Raw genomic sequence first — 21725 nt, 5'->3', positions numbered from 1 at the left:
ACCTGGAGAGCCGGACGTAGCTCCTCCCACCTGGTCAGCTGCAGAACTTGCCCCGCCCCCAGCTCCTCACGCGCCCTGCCTTGCAGTTGCCACGGAAACGGAAACACAAGCAGGCACTGCTCAGACGTAGAGTTCCTGTTGCTAGGGCCTCCTGAAGACGCTCTAGTGGGAGAAGTGGGGTTCCAGAGCCCGAGGCAGCAACCAGAGCGAGGGAACCCCAGTCAGAGCCTGCGCTCCAGGAGGGTGGCCACAGGGTCACCAACTCTGCCAAGCCTCTCCCTGCCCTAAGAGACAGGCTGTCCTCAGTCCCTGTTCCTCCCTCCAGAAGAATCCCTAACCTCTGAAAACCTCTAGGGGGAGTTCCCCCAACTTCGGCAGTAGGCCAGCCTTTAGAGGCCAAGGAAAAGCTTTCCTGTGGGTGAAGGAAAGACAGAAAGAGGCCAACCATGTCGAACCTGTAAGTGGTGGGTTACTATTGCCTTAGCCGGGGTCGCCTGGGCAGGGTGGCTTCTGCCTTTTCCCCTCCCTCCTCCCTTCTCCTTTTTATCTTTTATCAAGTTCAGTGTGCCTCAGAAATGACTCTCCCTGTCTCAGGAAGGAACGCTAGACTGTTTCCCTCCTTCCCCAGGGGAGGACCTCCAGGCCTTCATCACATGTCATGGGTGACCATGGTGGCTTTTCTATTAGTCATGAAGGGGTTGCTTGTGAGAACACCAGTCCCTAAATCAAGTTCCAGAAAGATCTGGGGGAAGCATCAATACCCTATTTCCCAGCCCAACCACAGAGGCTGTTGCCCTGTGTGTGTCTGTCCCCACCCTGTGTACCTGGCTCTGCACTTACTTCACATTGGGAGCACGCGGTATGGCTTGACTGGAGTAAGTTTCAGGGCCCAGCCATGGTCACAGCCACCCTGTAAAGCTGTAGCTCTGCGTGCTGTTTCCATCTTGTTGAAGAGACATCTCCACGGGGCAGTGGCTCACAGCATGTAACAGCTGTATACCACAGCTCCAGCTCCAGCCTCCCAATACTGACTTTCAGGAAACCTAAGCCTGGAAGTGAGGAGTGGGGTGTGGGGAGACCAGGAAAACAGACTGCACGCATGCAGCCTGTAGAGCTTGAAGGAAGGCTGTTGAACATCAGCTCTTAGCTTCATGGAGATGAAGTAGGAACTTGACAGTGTGGACCCAGGATGGTCCAAATGAGACACAGAACAAGTGTAGGTAAGAGAGCGAGCCCGGATCAGCGGGAAGAAGAGCTAGCACAGCAAAGGATCCAAAACCCCTTCCTTCATGGGAAAATGGTGTTGAGAGAGAGAGAGCAGGCTCTGCCCAGTGCCCCTGGCATGAGTCTATGAAAAGACAAGAATGGAAGCCACATTAGCAGCCTAAGGTCCCTGCTCGTAACTGACCGTGGAGTGATGGGCCAGAAAGATCATTGTGGACACAGGAGAGGGGAGCCAGTGCAGTGAAGGCCTGAGAGTTTCCCACAGTGGAAAGGGATGAGGCGGACTCCGTAGCAGAGGACAGGGGAGGCAGGGAGTTTTGAATGGAAAAACTCTGCTTACAGAGCTGGAAAGATGGCTCAGCTGTTAAGAGCATTAGCTGTTCTTCCAGAGGTCCTGAGTTCAATTCTCAGCCACCGCTTGGTAGCTCACAATCCTCTGTAATGGGATCCAATGCCCTCTTCTGGTGTGTCTGAAGACAGCTACAGTGTACCAGTGTACTCACATATACAAAATAAATAAATCTAAAAAAACAAAAACAAAAAGCAAACAAAGAAACAAAAATACCCAGTGGTGAGGGAGGAGGAGGCCAGGAGGAAATGCGTGCCACCCTTGATGATGGGAGCCATTGGGAGCACTTGGGCCAGCAGACTGTTGGGTATCAGTTTTGTTCAACAAAACTAAGTATAGCCGAACATCTGGAGGAAGGCAAAATAGAGTGTTCTGAGAGAAGGGAATAGGGAAGATAGCACAGAGGGCAGTAATGTCAGCCACGGAGGACATAGGACTCAGAGCTAGGAATGAGAAGAGAGGGAGTCTAGAGGTGGTATACACAGCCAGGAGGCCCCTGGAACAATACACAGCCATGACAGAAGACTATGTAGTTCTATGCAGAAGGAGACCCCCACCTTAGAGAGCATCCCCAACACACCAACCTATACCCTCAACACACACACAGAGAGAGAGAGAGAGAGAGAGAGAGAGAGAGAGAGAGAGAGAGAGAAGAGGGGGAAGGACTAGGTCTGTCTCAGAGCAGGAAGGTGGCACCACAGGTTCTTTGGCGTTAAACAGAGAGAAGACCTGACTTGTGCTACAACCTGAGTGAGCTTGCACTCGGTATGAGTGTAGGGAGTCACTCACAGAAATCGACTTAGGACAGACTCTGTTTACAGACAGCCTCTGACTTATATGATGGTTCAACTTACAATCTCTCTGCTTCACAGAGATATAAAAGGCAGTGGGGTTCAGTAATGACATACCTATGAGCTATAACGGTGGATCTGGGCTCCTGGATTATGCCTGGCTTTGTAGATGCTCAATCTCAAAAACGCCTTTTGGAGGGAAACAACTACTCTCTGCAGTGAGCCGAGCTGCCGAGATGGGTGGTTTTCCAATCGTGATGTTTTCACGTGTGTCAGCACAGCTGTATGTGGGACTATCTGGATGACGTGGGATTCTTGGCCAAGGACTGGGAGGAGGCAGGCTTGGGAGTGACTGTTCGACTGAACAGGATTCTCTTTGAGTGGTGGAAACATTCTAGAGCCTGAGAGTGGTGCTGGCTCTATAGCACAGTAAATACACTAAAGCCACAGCCTTGCACTCATGAAGGCAGGGCCCCTGGTGGGTTGTGAGATGTGACTCCATGATGCTCTTCCTTAGTGCCTTGCTATGCCTCATCTCACATCATCATCATCATGGGTCCCACATGAGCAGAAGGACCAGACACCAAAGGGATGATGTGTGGGCTCATGGCACACCAGGTCTATGAGGGAGGCCAGCACTCCACAGGCCTGTGTGGCCGAGGCATGGTTGTTAGGTCCCTGCCAAGCCAGAGTGGTGGAGTGTGACCATAGGTACATGGACAGGATCAAGGCAGGAAGCCGGTCTCTAAGGAATGGGTCTGTCAGAAAAAGATGAAGCCATCTTCGGTGGTGGTGAAATCAGGACAAGACATGGGATCCACAGGCTCACCTAGCACTCCACACTTTTCTACAGCTATGGCTGTAGGGTCCTCCTTGAAAGGTACAGGCGAGGAAGTGAAAACCTTCAGGCCAGATGGAGGATTTGTGGGGATCCAGCCATGAGGAGTGTCTTTGACTCAGTGCTACAGCTATAGCTAGTCTAGAATTTTCTTCAGCTGGATCTGGGTGGCCCCCAGTATTCTTTAACACCTTTTATTTGGACTGAGATGTAGATGGGGACCTTGAAAGCCCCCTGCTGTCCTAACTCTGTCTGAAGTAGATGCATGAGGGCATAGATTCCATGCAGAGCACAGACTCTACACGAGCCTGCCTGGCTGATCACAGCATCCAGCCACCCTGCAATTCTGCTCCATTAGGGCATCTGGAGAATCCCATGATGGAAGTCTGAGTCTCTTGATGCGTGTGGGTCTGGGTGAGGTGAAGCTGCCCACCCACACTGTTGGGAGATTGCCTTCATATGGTGCTTGCTGCAGAGATAAGCAATTTGAAGAATAAACTGCGGCAGTTATTTAAATAAGAATGCCCCCCATAGACTCATATATTTGAATATATGTTCCCAGTTAGTGGAACTGTTTGGGAAGGATTAGAAGGTGTTGGAGGAGGTCTGTCACTGGGGGAGGGCTTTGAGGTTTCAAAAGCTTACACCACTCCTGGTTAGTTCATCTGCTTCCTACGTACTGATAAGATGTAAGCTCCTGGCTACCACTTGAGCACCTGCCTCCCTGCCCTCAGCCACACACTCTGCCATGACAGGCGGACTCTAACCCTCTGGAGTCGTGATTGTCCAATTAAATCTTTTTCTAAGTGATTTTTGTCATGGTTTGTTATGGTAATAGGAAAATTACCAAGAGGGTTGTCTTTCATCCTTCACTGTTTATTTCATTCCCTTAAAATTATACTTACCCTCAGTTTCCGGTTCTTTTTCATAATATATATATCATATTGCAGCAACTTATACTTCAAATTGCTTTTCTCTGCAACAAGTACTTGCTCATATTAAATATATATATACATGTACATACATACATACATACATACACACACACACACACACACACACACACACACATACACACCTCCAGACTTTCCTGTTTTTATGTTTTGTATCTTTGGGCAGGAACAGATCTTGTCTTCTGTTTGTTCTCTACTTTTGCATTCTAGAAATTTCTTCAGCTAGATCTGTGTGCCCCGCCCCCCAGTATTCTTTAACACCTTTTATTTGAACTGAGATGTTGCTGGGGTTTCTCATTTTTTTCTGCCCTCCATTTATGTAGGTGTTATCTGAGCCTTGCAACCTTTCTGTTCTAATGAATGTCATTTACTGTCATGGTTTCCTTGCGTTTGGCAGTTAAGCCATTTACAAAGAGCAGTGTTAAAAAATATTCTTTTTTTGTCAACCCCTTCTCTCTCTTTTACTCCTAATTTCCAGGGTCATGTTGTTGGTGTTCTCTCGGTGAGGATGCAGTGGTCTCTGGACTCAGCATCCTGCAGCAGCCATCACCTTTGTGTGCCCAGGGCATCTCTGCTCAGGAGTGTGTGTGGTCGTGTGCTCACGCATACTGAGCCTCAGGCATCCCTGGACTCGCCCTGCCTTGGTTAAAGGAGATGCTTTCCTTCTGCTTGCATCTTGGTTTAATAAATGTAGTTTCAGTCCTTCAAGCTGAACAAAATCAGCCTGTGCTTTTCTTCTGTCGCCATGTCTGTTGGCTGAGGCTCCAAACCCTAGTTTGTCCCCCAAACAAATCCTACAATGTTTCTAGGTTTGATGTTGCTAGCTGCAGAGCCTGCTGGTGTTCTGAATCTGTGTTCTATCAGGCCAGTGACCATCGTAAAGTGTTCTCTTCTCGAGTTCTGGACTATGGACTTTGCCAACACAACCCCCTTCTCACTTCACACCCTTCATGACTTTCTGCTCTCCAGGCAGAGGTCTGGCAGCAGCTGCTTCTGTTGAGGCCTGACACCATCTTTGACTTGCTGTGATCTGGGGTTCAAAGTCTTTGCTTCTCATCGTGCCCTCGCATCTGTCCCCAGTAACTGCCCATGTTTGCTTTCTCCCTGACAAATGGGAAGCATAAAGCTTAGCAGGCAGACAATGATCTCTGAAACCAGAACCCCAAGACATAGAGTATGCCTTCCAATCTGTGACTTGAGCAATAGCTTCTGAATGCTTTGATCTCCTCATATATAAACCAGAGCAATCATTTATATGTCATTTCTGTCACCATTATCACCCCACCATCATCACAGTCAGAATTATTACTATCATCATCAGCCACCATTACCACCATCATGATCATCACCATTATCACCCACCATCACCAGCATCATGACCATCACCACTATCACCCACCATTACCAGCATCATGACCATCACCAGCATCATCAACCATCATCACCACCATTATATCACTATAACCATAGCTTTGAAAACCTTCTCACATCAAGACACATCGAACACTAGGCCAGGAAGATAGGAACCGCACTGGCCATCAGGGCATCATCAGTCAGTGCAGATTATTGGCACAGGAGAGTGCAGAGCAACAATTCTGAGGAACAGTTGGAGGCTGGGGTGTCAGGAAAACCTGGGAGTGGAGCTTATTGCTGACATTAGGATGCCATCAAAACAAGGTGGTCGGATATGAGTATTCACCCCCAGTGCTCCCTAAGTTGTTTTCTCGTGTCAGTAAAGAACTTGAAAGGCTGTGAACTCGTGAGGACAAACAGTACCTACACATCTGGCGAGGACCATGAGGAAAACTGAAGAGGGAGAGAGATGGATGGGAGGTGTGAGGTGGGCAGAGAGCTGGACCAAGCCAGAGGTCCCCTGAAAGAGGGGAAGCTCTGGTGCTTTTGAAGGGACTGGAAAGGAGCTTTGATGGTAGGGCTATATCAGTTCATGTGACTCCCAGTCCCATCCCTTATACACTCCAGGAAACAGAGGCTAAGCAACTCTGTGTCCAGCAGGAAATGACACGTGGAAATGGGAAGCTGGACACCAGGCACCTGGGAGTTATCCAGGCTAGAGCCACATGGGAGTCAAAGGCTCCAGACTCTGGCTTCTCAGTAAGGGGACAGGGCTACCACCCTCTCCAGAGAAGCCTCCACCCAGACACCCATGACATTCAGCTGTTTTCAGCCTAATGCAAAAAAATGGATAGGGAGAAATCTCTGAACAGTCATGTTGAGGAAATCCAATGACAAAACTATCCAGAGATGGAGGGGGGATGGGATGGTGGCCTGGAAGGCCCCTTGGTGAATGATATCCCCAGCCATCGGCTCCCCTTCACCCCAGGAAGGCCATAGAACAATCCACAGCTCACAGACCCATACCATGAGCTTCTGATTGTACAGGCCCCTCCCAGTAAAGTGGGGCAAGCAGACCCAGGAGGCACGGACAGACCCAGGAGGCACGGACCCCCATGAGACCCTTGCCTTTCAAACACTGTCATGGCTCTAAGAACAGCAATTGATGTCTTTAGCTATGGCTCGCTCACACTTTCTCACTGCTGTGTGGCACAGTTATTTTGATGACTACACTGCAGTTACTTGCCTCTCGTCAGTGAGCTATCTTTAGACTTTTGCCATTTTCATTTAATTTTTTATTTTATGTGTGTTAGTATTTTGGCTTCATGTACATGTGGGGGGAGCATGGGTGTGTGTGCATATGCATACCATTTGCATGCAATGCCCACTGGGGGCAGAAGTGGGCATCAGATCTCCTGGAACTGGAGTTACAGAAGGCTGTGAGCTGCTTTGTGGGTGCTGGAACTGAATCCTCTGCAAGAGCAACTAGTGGCTCTTAACCACTCGCTGCTTAATCACTAGTGTGAGTATGATGTCACACTCTTATAATCCCAGCACTTGGGAGGCAAAAAAAGAGGGATCCCTGGGACACACTGGCCAGCTAGTCTAGCCTATTGGATTCTAAGGCCAGTGAGACCTTGTCTCAAGAAGCAAGGTAGTTGTGTCCTGAGAAATGACACTGCAAGTTGACCTGTTACCTCACACACCTGCATACACACCAGGAATCTAAAAGGCTAGGTATAGGAGTGTTGGGGGGGGGGTTGCTATACCCCCTTTGCCTCCAAATACCTGCAGGGTTCTCTATATCCACTTTAGCCCATATAGCTCCTGAATAAAAGACACAAAGACCTGGCATTTTTATTAACTAGCTGCTGGCACTCTGCTGGGCACATTCTGAACTATTCTAACCCAGCTAGGCTGTTAATGCCCAAATAAATGCCCCATTACTTGACATCTAAATCTTGCTCTGGTGGGCTCTGCTGCATGTGTGTCTCCATGGCAAACCCTCCTGGAGGTCACATGACCTCTCCACACCTTTCGACTCTTTCTGCTGTTCTCTCGGTACCTGGGATCCTCTCACAGGAATCCGATGTCCCACCTCCATTGTCCTCTCCTGCCCAGTCATAGACTGATCAGTTCTTTACTAACCAACCAGAGATGCCTGAAAACAACTTTTACATATCATGGAGACCAGAGATGCTTGGCCATGCCATCACCCATACTGTAATCAGATGTCTGGGCACAAAAATCACTGTCTGAACGTACAGAATGCAAGACCGATCCGCAACCGCTATGGATATAGTTCAGTGGTAGAACACATACCATGCCCAAAGCATTGAATTCTTACCTTAGCACAGGAAAAAATTATCTTACTACAATCAGACTTGATACAGAGTCATAAGTTTCTCTGGGGCATAGCTTTATCCACAGAGTCTGTACACATCTAACTTTACAATGTAATGTGGAATTACTTTCCGACATCGTAGTTTCAATGTACACTTCCCATCATATATACATCATATAAGTGTACATATATTCATTTAAATAATCAGCTGTTCTGGATATAAATTACTTTATTATTTAAATTAGTATAGGAACACTGGCTTTACAGACATGCTGAAGAGCAATTACATTATCTTTAAAGAGGCTTTTAAAACTGTTTACTAATCATAGCGATGGTTTTTCAAAACAAAAACCAAAAAACCACAAGCATTTCAAAACACCGTAAGTTTGTCCAGAGAGCCTTCCAGCCGCTTGCCATGTCCTGAGCTCACCCCTGCCTGTGGGTTATGTTAGAGGTGGCAAGTGTGCCCAGTGGATATCATTCATCCATGAGGTTGTCTAAACTCTGTGTCTTCCCTCAGAATGTACAATAAGATGTGGCACCAGACCCAAGAAGCCCTCAATTCTCTGCTTGACAAAGAGTCTCAGAAGATGTCCGAACCACAAGCAAACAAGGTCCTAGTCTTTCAGATGTTAGCCACCTTCTACATAAACTATGTGCAGATCTTCAGGAACATGGAGAATGTCTATGACCAGATAGTCCATCCACAGAAACGCATGCTGATCCGCAAGGTCCTGGATGGAGTGATGGGTCGCATTCTGGAACTGAAGAATGAGATGGTAGAGTTGGAAATGACAGAGTTCCATTATTTTGATGATATCTTACAGGACCTGAAGCTGTCTCCCGTGAGTATTACTGTTTACCTTGTTAGGATTTTGTTGTAAATAAGATGTATAGGGCTGTGTCCCATTTTCTGCAGACTGCTTAGCCTGGCTTAAATGTGATGACCATGCTGAATTAAAAGCCTGAATGTGCTGAATGTTGTCACTCAAACCCCACCACCATGAGGCAGATGTTGCTTGCTTCCTTGTCTATGTTGATCAATCTGTACACAGCCCTTGGGTCTGTATGACTCTGATATCCTGTTATTACAGAGAAGCCACACTGTCAAGATGATTGAAATGGAGTAGACTGGCCCTCTCACAAATACTCCATAGCCCAAACTCTCCCATTTTCTCTGGGCCATGCCCCAACTCTCTCCATACACAGTGCCCTTCTTCTTCTTATCCTCCCATCACTGGATGGTAGCCTTGGATGGCCCAGTCCTCATGCCCAGCTGGATGCATCTCTGTCTTGGCTTTAGGTCAGTACTGACCCAGTAGGTTTACAGCTCTAGCCTTTGCTCCTTGGCCTCAGCAGAAGGAAGCATCCCTCCTTATTGCCCAAGGAGCCTCTCTCTCTGCCACCTGGTGGCTGGGGTATCTCCTGTGGTCACTCAGACCCTGCCACTGAACCTTTTCCTCCTTGCTGACAGAAATCTGCTAATATCCTGGCTGGCCATGCTCCCAAAGGCCACTGAGCACCTCATTTCTTCCAGCTGTGGGCCCTATGAGCTCACCCTTGATTTTGAAAAGACGTTTCCCTCAAGTAAAGTTAAAAAGACAAAAATCTCTACACGGAGCTTAATGTCTGTTCACTTTGAAAACATTTTGACTTTTGTGAAGGTCATTTCTCTTTCTGGGGAAGACTCTTCATGTACTATTATCTGATGACATTACAATAGACTAAAGAGAGAAATTGGAATGGGTCCAAACATTCCAGAATTTACACGTGCATTTCATACATTTATAAGAGCAAAGTTAAACCACCAGATTGAATCAGGTGTGCTCCGCTTGCTCGTGTGAAAGCACAAAGAACAGCATGGACCAAATGTGAAATAGCTGTTTATTGAATCATATCCCTAAATTTAATTAGTAAGGTGACATTCAGACTCTAAATCTAATTTCAAGACTGTTAAGTGGTTACAGACTAAAGAAGTTTGGGGACTCACATGCCGGGACCCCTCCATTTCCCATGCTATTCACAATGCCCCAGCTTCAGCTCCTCACCGTCCTTATAACTAGCAAGTGCTGGTTCTGTGAGAAACCAACTGTGAACAGGGAGGAGAGGAGAGACAGGGGACGAGACGTCACCCCAGACGTCTATGTTGAAGGATAACATCAACAGTGTTCTCCATCAGCCTTGGAACTGATGGAAAGACAAGCCATATGATGTCTTTGACATGCAGGGGCCAGAACATTGGGCCATCAATAGTATCTAGGTTCTGTGAATAGTGTTGTGGCAGAGAAGTAAGCCTTGGGAATGTCCCTGCCTCTGGGACGGAACATACAGCCATCCTCCATGCCTGGCCACTGAGGCCACTCTCTCACAAAGTCCACACTCTGGCCAGCCCCCAGTCGTTCACATGGTAGGATTTATGTCCTCATCACAGAGACTGGGGCACTGGGGAAGTTGTGCTGGGCAGGTCCTCCCTGAGAGAGTCTGAAGCAGGAAATTGATGGTGTCTGTCTCTGATCTGAACTGATCTCCCAAGCTGGCATCCTTGGAGCCTTGGTCAGCTGGAAACTCTAAAGATTAGAGGGAGTAGAGTTAGAACCAGAAGGAAAGTGAGGGAAGAAGACCAACCCATCTTCATCCCCACCCCTGTCCTTGGTCCTATGAGTTCCTCAAGAGGCTTCCATATGTCACTAATTGGCTTTAAACTTGGACTCCCATGCTTTTGCCACAAACACCCTTACCCACGGACCCTTCTCTCTAGCCCCACCCCCAAGCAAGTCTTGTTGATTTGCCCATCCCATCACGATTCCAGTTGAACTCAAGTCCTAGGATCCTAACTGAGTGATCCTCCATTTCTCCCCTCTTCTTCAGCAACAGTTGGATGTCCCCATACCCAGGTATTTCCTGAAGGAGAGGTTGGAAGTCATAAAAGGAAGAGAGAAGATCCTGGCTCGGATCTTAACAGAATGCGGACTGAACCTTCCTAATGTGGTCTGTATTGTTTTAAAAGGCAGTCACCATCGTTTTTTGTAAACTACTCTACCATGCCTCTGTATAAGAAACGCTTACTTGATTTTCAAATTGAGGAAGGTACCTCTCTTCCACGCTTGCTCCATGAGGTCTAGACAGGATTACGGAACATTTGGGCTCTTGTTAGGGATTCACATACCATTGCTTTTCAAGAATAAAGAAGTAATACTAATGTCTCCTGGGTTGGGGATCCAGAAGGATGAGCCAGGGACCAGCCAGGTTTGCTTTCTCATCTCTAATTCATCTGCTAAAGCCAGAAACTTAAATCCACTAAGTTTCAGGATCCACAGGTTCACAACTTCCTGTGCATTCTCAGTTGCTGTGCACTCTGCCCTGCCCCAACTGAGTTCTGAGTGACCTTTGGGTCTCCCAGAAGGACTGTCTCTTGGAAAAGGAAGTCTTTAATGTGGGCCCATAGGACAGCTCAGTGAGTAAAGAGTTCGCGCCACAAACAGGAGGACCTGAGGTCAAGCCCCCAGATCCCATGTAAAGCTGGATATAGCAGGCAGTGAGCCTCTACCCATGCAGGGCTCTCCCCACCATGCTTGCCCCCTGCTGCACTGGTACAGCTTCTCCTTGCTTTCAGGACAACATTGGCCCCACCCTGACCCCATGTAGGTCTCCATGGGCCTCTAAGGACTCCCAGTAATCTTACTTGTGCAACTCTGAACCCTGGAAATGGCCCACGCCACTCCCGGAGTCCTGGGGCTACATAGCCCATCTGAGACCATACAGCCTGCAGCATGAATCCTCCTTTTTCTGCTTTATATGCCATTCATCATGGTTGGCTATTTGTGTGTGCGTGCGCAAGCATGTGTGCAGGCATTAATCATTCTCCACCTGACTTAAAAAAAAAACTTCTATTAGATATTTTCTTTATTTACATTTCTATGCTAACAAGTGCTTGCTGGAAAAGGAGCCTGATATAGCTGTCTCCTGAGAAGCTCTGCCAGTGCCTGACAAATACAAAGGTGGATGCTCTCAGCCAACCACTGGGTTGAGCACAGGGTCCCCAATGGAGGAGCTAGAGAAAGGACCCAAGGAGCTGAAGGGTTTTGCAGCCCCCTAGAAGGAACAACAATATGAACCAACCAGTACCCCCAGAGCTCCCAGGGACTAAACCACCAACCAAAGAGTCCACCTTACTTTCTGATCCAAGGTCTCCCACCAGACCCAGAGCCTACTGATTCAGCTAAACTGTTTGGCCACTGAGTGTCAGGGATCCTCTTGGCTATACCCTGAACACCCCCCCCCACACACACACTGGGGTTCCAGACACACCCAGCTTTTTTTTTAATTGAGTGCTGGAGATCTAAACTTAGTTCCTCAACCTTGAGAGTGGCTGAGTCACCTTTTCACACATAGAAGCAAATAGTTCTGAATGGCTTCACATCTTAGTCACTGGTCAGTCTACAACCGCCTTCAGCCTTTTCCTTGAAGTACATTTAAATCTTCATCTCAGAGACCTGGTTTCCATTGGCAGTTCTCCCATTCATCAAATGACAGAATTTTCAGCATTAATCCATATGTATGATTGACACTTCTGCTCATCTCAGGTCTAACTTGATATGGAATTAGACTACTGGGGTGACAATTAGTATTCTGTTTGAAAGGATGGTGGTCTGGTCTGTGATAGCTAGCCTTGGTTATCAACTTATCATACCAGAAAGAAGGAGCCTCAGTTGAGATATTACCTCCATTAGATTGGTCTATGGACATGTCTATGAAATTTTTCTTTCTTTTTAAAAAGGTTTTCTTTTTAGGGGGGTTGTTAGTTTGGTTTGATTTTTGAGAATTTTGTACATGAGCCCTGTGTTTAAGCCACTCCTCTCAAACTCTCCCATTGACTCTGCCCTTTTCCAAATTCATGATCCCTTCTTAAATTACTATTGTTGCATGTATACGTATTATATATACTATGTAATTATATATAGTATATATAAAATAGTATACTATATAATGCATCAAATATATTCACACATGTATATACAATCTACTACGTTCATTTAACATCGCTTGTGTGGACATGTGTAACAAGATTACCACTTGGCATTGTGCATCTTATTTGCGAACTTGTCCCCAGAAGAAACGAATTCTCCCTCTCTTAGTAGCATGGAGCACTTCCTTGACTGCTAGCTGGTGTAGGAGATCCCAGCCCACTGCTGGTGGTACCATCCTTCAGTACCAGCCTCTAGGCTGTATAGAAAGGTAGCTGACGGAGAGCCTGGGAACGAGCTAGTGAGCGGTGTGCCTTTGTGGTGTTTGCTTCAAGCTCCTGTCTTGAATACCTGCCTTGGCTTCCCTTGATGTTGAACGGTGACTTATAAAGTGAAAGAATAAAGAAAACCTTACTCTCCAGGTTGCTTTTGGACACAATGTTCATCACAGCAACAGAAAAGCAAACTAGACACATTATCTTTAAGTCAGGGTCACAGTCTACAGCTGACATAGTATAGCATACAGTTAGCAGCAAGCACCCTTACTCGCTGAGGCATCTCATGGGTTCATTTCACATGTATAACTGATTTGTCTGATTTTCTTTTGGTTGTGTTCCCACACACACAGAAATACGCCGCAAAGAGTATAGCTTTGGAAGAGGCTGTGAAACTGATCCAGATAGCGGAGCGTGCAAGACAGGGCCGCCTCAGGGCTCTGTTCATGAAGCAGATTTTCCTTCAGGAGTGCAGAGCCAAGGAGATGAAGCTGTTGGGACAGAGATTATTAGACACCAGGTTGGCGGCACTCCAGATTCAGAAAGTACGGACACAGGGCAGGGGGTTGGGGCGGGGAACGGAGCTTCTGGATGGGGGAGGGGAGGGCAGGCAACATGTTTTAGCCCTGGAGCTGAGCTCTGAAATTCAAAACCCAAAACCCTACCTATAGGAAAGCTGGGTTGAGTTAGTAAACTCCACAACGGTTTATTGGCTTAGCCTGGAGAAACATCGTCTTGTTTTTATTTTGTTTATTGTAAACTAGGAAGTTTAAGATGCAGAACACTGTGTTCAAAGATTTCCAAAAGGGCACCAGTAATTGTTGGAAAGAATGTTGCTAGAATCTAGGGAGGATGAAAATCCACAATGAGGTTAAACACACACACACACACACACACATACACAATCCACCCTGAGACAGTTGCAGAAAGGAGAGGCCAGAAGCCACTCCTCAGAGCCTGAAAACAAGCTCTCCACTTAGCACATTCCAGCCACCATGACTAAGGGCCAGAACCCTGGAACTCCTTCTCGAGGGGCCCCGGGGACCAATTTTTCTTCTCAAATAGTGTTACCAGAGTGTGCCCGGTCTTTTTCCTAATGGAAAGCAAGGTTGTTGTGGGAAATATAGACTTCATCCACATGGCATAAATAAGAACTATATTTGAAAGAAACCAAGTATGGGGCCACACCATGGAGTCTGAAGGGCAGGACTCTGTCCCAACTGTGCATGTGTAGACAGGGAGACAGCAGGGAGAAGGACAGACAGATCTCGTTCACTGCTGTCTCTGTGGCCTCACAACCCTAAGCTAAGCTTTGGTTGTGGAAGTTTTGGAGGCGCCTGAGCTGTTCTTCCAGCCTTAACTTTGGAAGGTTTTGGTTGTAATGGCCATGAAGTACTCTCCTCAGGTCTAGCCTCACTCTTCTAATTTCTAGACATTTCTCTTAAAGACTCCCAAGTAAGATTCAAAGACAGCTATAGGTCATTTCTCTAACTGTCCTTCTTTAAAGCTGTTGAGTATGGGGGATGCAGTGATGGCTCGGTGGTTCAAAGCACTGGCTGCTCTTCCAGAGAACCTGGGTTCAATTCCTAGTACCTCCGTGGCACCTTGCACCCATCTGTAACTTCAGTCTCCAGAGATCTTATGCTTTCTTCTGGTCTCTGTGGCTACTGGCACCATGTATTGCACATACATACATACATACATACATGTAAGCAAAACATTCAAATACACTTTGCCCCTTCTTAGAATTGGGAACAATCACCCATGGAAGGAGTTACAGGGACAAAGTTTGGAGCTGAGACAAAAGGATGGACCATCTAGAGACTGCCATATCCAGGGATCCATCCCATAATCAGCCTCCAAACGATGACACCATTGCATACACTAGCAAGAGTTTGCTGATAGGACCCTGATATAGCTGTCTCTTGTGAGACTAGGCCCGGGCCTAGCAAACACATAAGTGGATGCTCACAGTCAGCTATTGGATGGATCACAGGGCCCCCAATGGAGGAGCTAGAGAAAGTATCCAAGGAGCTAAAGAGACCTGCAACCCTGTTAGTGCAACATTATGAACTAACCAGTACCCTGGAGCTCTTGACTCTAGCTGCATATGTATCAAAAGATGGCCTAGTCGGCCATCACTGGAAAGAGAGGCCCATTGGACATGCAAACTTTATATGCCCCAGTACAGGGGAACACCAGGGCCAAAAAGTGGGAATGGGTGGGTAGGGGAGTGGGGGGGAGGGTATGGGGGACTTTTGGGATAGCATTGGAAATGTAATTGAGGAAAATATGTAATAAAAAATATTTAAATAAAAAAAGAAAATACTATAAAAAATTCAAATATATAACATAAAATAAAAGTTTAAGAAACTTGATATCTCATCCCACCTTGATCTGAGGGTTTGAGCCTAGTCTTATTAGAAGCCATGTTTGGTTGATTGCTGGGAAGCCTGCTCATTTCTGAAGGGAAATGGAGGAGAAGTGGATCTGGGGAAGAAGAGGAGGTTGAGGAAGTGGGGGTTAGAAAGAGGAGAGGGAGAACAGGATCTAGGCAGGATGTGTTGTATGAGCGAAGAGTAAAGAAAGAAAAATGAAAAAGAAGTAATAAAAAGGGGAAAAAGAAAAGAAAGTTACTGCCTGTTACTCCAACATTTAAAAAATAACCCCAGAGTGTAGGCTGGAGCTGATTGTTACAATGCTTGGGATGGGCAATGTCTACATGAGAACTTCTTCCAGGAGTAAGTATACATTTGTCTGCAGGTTTGGCGAGGTTTCCATCAATGCAAGAAAACAGTGAAGGAGCGGGAAGAGGAGATGGTCTTCCTGGGTATGGTAAGTTCGCTATATAAAGAGCCTGTGGGGTGTGCATCTTCTCCAGCAAGTTTCTGAGGAATGGAAGGGAAACTGAATAGGTATCTTACGAGACTGGAAGTGTCTGACTGATCAGAACCCTGCAGGGGACCCAAGAGGTCGGGGAGTGTCCCTGTTATGTCTCTGCAAAATGCAGAGTGCCCCAGATGGGAGACAGGCTGCAGAGTCTGAAAAATCTCATGCCTGCCTGGTGTCAGCAGAGCCCTTGGCTTCATGAGGGTCTTGCTGGTGAGAATGGAATTGTTTTGGTCCAGCTGGTGTTGAAGGGCCCATTTTCACAGTGATTAGCAAGTCAGGGTTAGAAGGGTGCATTTGTTGTGTACTGCTGTATAACTGTGTCAACACACAACAGCAGCTAAGGCGACCACCTGTGTATGACACACGTCCCATGGCTCAGGAATCTGACACAGCTCAGTTCTCTACCTGGGTGTTACATGGCTCCTGTTGTACCATTGGGGCTAGGGTCTCACCAGAGGCTCAAGGAGGGAAGGATCTGCCTCCAAGGTCATGTAGCTATCGGTGGCATCCCTCCTGTGGACAGTAAGACCAGCACCGTCAGTTCTTGGGCAGATCTCGGCTGGAGACAGCTCAGCAGCGCCTGGGCTCATGGACCTTGGAGTCTTCCCTGTGGCATCCTGCTTCCCCCGAGGCATTGGGGAAAGAAGGTCCACTCATTACATGCAGTCCTTCACCATCACCCTATTGTTAGTTTAAAATGAGTAAAAGGTCTCAAAGAGAGGTTACAGCAGGGTTTAGGGACCAGGAAGCAGGGCACTGGAATCCCCTGAGAGCAGCATTTCTCAGCCTGTGGGCTGCAGCCCCAGTGGGAGTTGAACAACCCTCCCACAGGTTCCCCCGAGACCGTCTGAAAACACAGGTATTTGCATTAAGATTCATAATAGTGGCAAAATTACAGCTGTGAAATAGCAATGACATAACTTTACGGTTGGGGGTCACCACGACAATAGGAACTGTATTAAAGTTTCACAGCGCTAGGAAGGTTGAGAACCACTGTTGTAGAGTCTGGTATAGGGGGTCCTCAGCATCTTTTGTGCATGGAGTACGGGGCCTCTGAACAGGGCTCACACGACCTGAGCAGAGCCCATGATTTCCTTTTTAGGGCAGCCCAGCATTTCCTTTTTAGAGCCCCCTCTTCCTTAACTGAAGCCTCACTCCTCACAGGTCTCAGTGAATTACTGAGCACTCTTCCCTATGGAAGTTCTTATGGAGACATCTTATGTCTCGACACATGACATCCCTTCAGAGCCCAGGAGGTCAACTCTGCAACAGTAGTCTCCCCAGAGTCACTTCCCCAGAGAGGTGGCTCATTTTTTGACCAATGTAGTTCCCATTAAAGGAATCTTTACCTGAGAATACCAGAATCCCAGCACACCGTATAGCAATGGCTTCAGGTGCATCACCGGGAGCCAACTGCTCTGCTGGTTGCTTCCTTGGTACCCTCAGATTACAAACACAGCAGTGTTGACAGGACAAAGATTTGGTCTCTGAAAAGAACTAACTTCCTGTAGAGCTCTGATGAGGCCAAGAAAGGAAAGAAGAAACAGGAATATAAACATGCCATAAGTAACCACAGGCTACAAAACTATCATCTCGTGTCTTGAACCTCTGTGGTCGTAAATCAGAAGACACTGAGCAGAGAAGATTGTCTGGGGGAAATATAAATACCAAAACTCACAGACACAACAAGAAACCTTAATTAAGCTAATCACAGTAGCAGAGGCTCTGCAGATTCTCCAGCGTCAGGGAGTTGGGCACCAAGAACAGTGGTGTTTGTCCAATGCCTCAGCAAAGTCAGAGTGTCGGCAGCCTCCAACGCCATGGGGGAAACCAGGGTGGAGCTGACCCCAGTCAGAGCAGCGGAGGTGACTCAGGTGATATTGTATACACAGTAGATAATGATGACCTGTGTGGCTGATTACCAATGCCAGTGCACAGCAAGCTGGCTTGCCTAGACCCTGCTTCCTGACACTCGAGGCCCTTGCCCATGAAGGAGAAGAGATACATCCACACCCTGTCTCCACTCATCAACCTAAGCACTTCAGATATGGTCAGACTCTGGTGAGGGCACTTCTGTTGTCAAAACAACGACAAGACAAAACAAAAACAATCGAATAAAATTGATTTTCACTTGGGAGGCAGGTGAATTGCCAACAAGAAGTAGCCTTGGTCAAGCACCATCTCTGTCATAGTTGGGGGCCATGCAGATAGAGGTGGAGTGTGAACCAGAGCATCCTCCCCCCCCCATCACTGCAGCAAAGCACCTGCTCAATCCAGCCCCTGCCCAGCCTATGCAAGTACATGAAGGGCTGCTGTTGTTGAGTGTTCATAGAGAGAGAACCAGGCCCCTTTTTTAAAATTATGCTTTCAAATTATTGTTGGAAATAAATCATAAGCAGTTTCTAATCCCCTCCAAAACATAACACATGGAAAGGGGACAAGAAGCTTTGGGTCAAAACAGAGAAAAATGTTAGAATAAAGAAAGCAAGCTTGGCTGTGGACTTCAGGTCCAAAACACAAACCAAAAACCGAATGAACCCTAGATGGTACCTAGATGGTTACATAGCCATGACACTGACACCTGAAACATCACAGGCTCACAATGGGCTTGACCTCTCAGATCAGTCATCAACCAAGACAGTCCCTCACACATGTGGCTGCAGGCCAGTCAGTCTGATCAGGGCAGAATGCCTGTAATCTCAGTGTGCAGGAGGCAGAGAGAAAGGATTCCCAGAGGAAGTCTGCTGGCTAAACCAGCCAAATCGGGATCACATAAGAGACCCTGACTCCGTGTATAAGGTGAAGGATATCACGGACGACCTCTAATGTCGGTCTCTGCCCTCTTCATGCATTCACCATGCATGCACAGGTGTGCCTACACATATACAAATGTCTACATAACACATGCATACACACACACCACATTCATATACATTCAAAAGCTAAGCTGCTTATATTGGCTGGTTTACTTTTAAAATCAAATTAGCAATCTAAGGTTCATGATACGTATTTAAGTGCCAACTCAAATTTCACAGAAGTCAGACTTTTGACTCAATTGCTTCTATTTGAGTAAACTTTTGTTTAAAACCAACAAGATTCAGCCTATGTTTACTGGTCATTTTCTAGGTTAAAAAAAAAAAAAAGAGTTCAGAATTCCAGAATCCCAGGCAATGGCCAAAGACTATTGCATGCACCCCTTCAGTCTTGACTGCCTACCCTGGTACCACTCAGAGACGGATCATCTGTGTATAACACAGCCCTCCGCTTTCCTCTCTAATTTCCATGTGCTGAGCTCAAAAGAAAATTTCTCCACAGTGTAGTTTGCAAGACGTAAAGAGAACAGCTCCCCCGCTGTGTGTTCCGTGCGACTCTCTCTGCACGCTGTTCTGCCCAGTGTGCCGAGTCTTGATATTACATGTTCGATTGAAATGTTAACCACTGAGAAATCCAAGGATTCAATTTTTTTGAAAGAATGTTATCTGCAGTATGCTGGCTGATGACCATACAAAATCCACTATCCCAAACCAAGGGCATGTTTTCAATTGACTACATTTTCCGCTCTGTCATTGATGAGGGTGGCGCCTCCTTGGGTCAAATCTCAGTTTTCCATTGGTTCATCTGGATCTGTGATGTCAATGCAAAAGATTTAGTCGTCCCAGCTGCGCTTGTGTCTTTCTGAAGCAATGATCTAGTCTCTGAAAACAGACTCAGGACAAGGAACATCTCTCCACCTTCCACCCCAACCAGATATTTCTCTTAACCATTGTCATATAAATTATTTTTTGTTGATACTGCCATCTTAAAATTTTAAATCATAAAGTCTACAGAGGAAAATAAATGGTGGTCTAAAAATCACGTCCAGCTATTTTAATTGGCAGAGCCAGTGGCGTGGAGCCAGTGCAAGGGAACTTAATGAACACAATCCATTCTCTTCCAGGGGACCCCCTCACAGCCATCCGTCCTGCAGTCAGGGCCCTGCATATTTCAATTTACCCTGAAGCCATCGCTGTTTGCATTGTAATGAGGAGCTCTGGGGTCACTTATTAAAGCAAAGGGCCTGTGGCTTCTACAAACATCATCGGAATCCTGAAAGCACCATAAACCCGTTCACTTTCATTCTCTACCATCAAACGAGCTATTTTCTCCATCGCTTTGAGGCTAATAAATTAAAATTTTATTCTTATTAGCCCCAGAATAGGCTGGGGTACCCTATCACTGAGGCTCTTAGAGCCCCTGGTGTGCCTTTTAACATTAGAAGAGCTATCTGTCCCCCCAGTGTCCCAGCAGAGGCAGCATCCAGCCACATACATATGTGTCCTGCAGTGACTCTCTGGGGCCTCTGATTGGTAACATGTACCTTAGAGGCAGATAGACTTGGTTCAAAGCCCAGCTCTGTCTGTCTGTTGCCAGGGGCAGGGGCCCACATCTCACACACCCTTTCTGGGAGCCTCGGTTTCCTTTTGGAGAAAGGCCAGCACAGTACTGCCTCTATCCCTGGGGCAGCAAGCGGAACATCCTAAGAGCCGAAAGGGAGAGGCCTCCCCTGGAGCATGAGGATGGAAACACCTCTGAGGAAGGTGGTTTGTGTCATTGTCTTGGCAGATGCTAAGATGTAACGTCGGTTGAGTGATCCTTGCAACAGAACAGTTTGAAGAAGTCCAGAAATTTCATGTACAAAATCACAAAAGGCTCCGAAATAAGTTCTTATATAAAACACATGTAACAAAGGCCTCAAAATCCAGTATACCCAGGCCCTTGCTGCTCATCCCACTAAACCTGTATACTGAAATCTAGCCTGTCAAAATTTGGCCTGGAAAAGTCCATGAGGCTGAGTCTGGCCCAACACTTCCCTATCTTGCTACAAAGGGGCCATCTGGAGATTCCCCAAGGCAAAAGACAGAGGAAATCCTGGAGAGGCAGCAAGCCACCCCTCTAGCCCACCACACCCTCTGGTGAGTAGGCTTCCCTAAAGTGCTTCGTGGCTTCAAAAGCCTACGTCAGCAGGGCACGACCCATGACACCATGCCTGTAATCCTGGACATGGAGAAAGGGGAATGTTTACAAGTTCCAAGCCAGCCTGGGCTACAGTGTGAGGCTCTGTTTCAAAAGGAGACAAGCACACGACACACTTGAGAGGCAGTAGAGAGAAGGCAAAGCCACCCGTCTTCTTCTATTCAGTAGGATCTTACCATGCAGCTGCCTGACCCGACTCACCTTAGTTTGATTTCAAGTCTTGTTAAAATATGTGTGTATACATACATGCATGCATACATACATACATACATACATATTATTTCTTGTTAATATTCTGTCTGATTACTCATGGCCCCAGGTTTCCAGGTCATCAGTCACTAAATGACAGAATGATTCTTTTCTTTGCCTTCCCTTCGTTCCCTGGCCCCAGAAGTCCCTCGTGGGTCCCCTGGAACTGGCAGTCTGCCATCGTGCACCTCACTGGAGCCCTTTACAAAGCCACTCACTGCTGCATGGACCATGGGCAAAGCCAAGATCTCCTGAGCTTGTTGATGGTCTCCGGTACAGTAGAAATCCTATGAAGCTTTGTCCAGCTCACAGCACAGTGAGCAGTAGCCAACCACGGTCCGCTCTGCTCTCCAGACAGTTTAAGCTCAAGCTCAACATCGGTGCAACTCAGCCACGGTCACTCAAGTGCTAGCCAGGTTTTTCTTCCTCTCTCTCTCTCTCTCTCTCTCTCTCTCTCTCTCTCTCTCTCTCTCTCTCTCT

The 21725-nt window shown here is 47.0% G+C and overlaps 1 protein-coding gene across 1 annotated transcript in view; it reads left to right on the top strand.

The window, feature by feature from the left end:
* The first annotated feature begins 219 nt into the window (after positions 1-219).
* The window catches only part of Iqca1 (IQ motif containing with AAA domain 1), a 119232-nt gene continuing 97726 nt past the window's right edge, over positions 220-21725 (top strand). Inside the window, exons 1-5 of the mRNA XM_021165896.2 lie at positions 220-457; positions 8373-8697; positions 10721-10840; positions 13445-13636; positions 15855-15926. Of these exons, the coding sequence (XP_021021555.1) occupies positions 447-457; positions 8373-8697; positions 10721-10840; positions 13445-13636; positions 15855-15926 (720 nt within the window). The 5' untranslated portion in view covers positions 220-446. The remainder of the gene's footprint in view (positions 458-8372; positions 8698-10720; positions 10841-13444; positions 13637-15854; positions 15927-21725) is intronic.

This window comes from Mus caroli, chromosome 1, assembly GCF_900094665.2.
Source record: "Mus caroli chromosome 1, CAROLI_EIJ_v1.1, whole genome shotgun sequence".
Classification (NCBI taxonomy): domain Eukaryota; kingdom Metazoa; phylum Chordata; class Mammalia; order Rodentia; family Muridae; genus Mus; species Mus caroli.
Note: the sequence above shows the minus strand (reverse complement) of the source record. Positions and strands in the feature narration are given on the sequence as shown.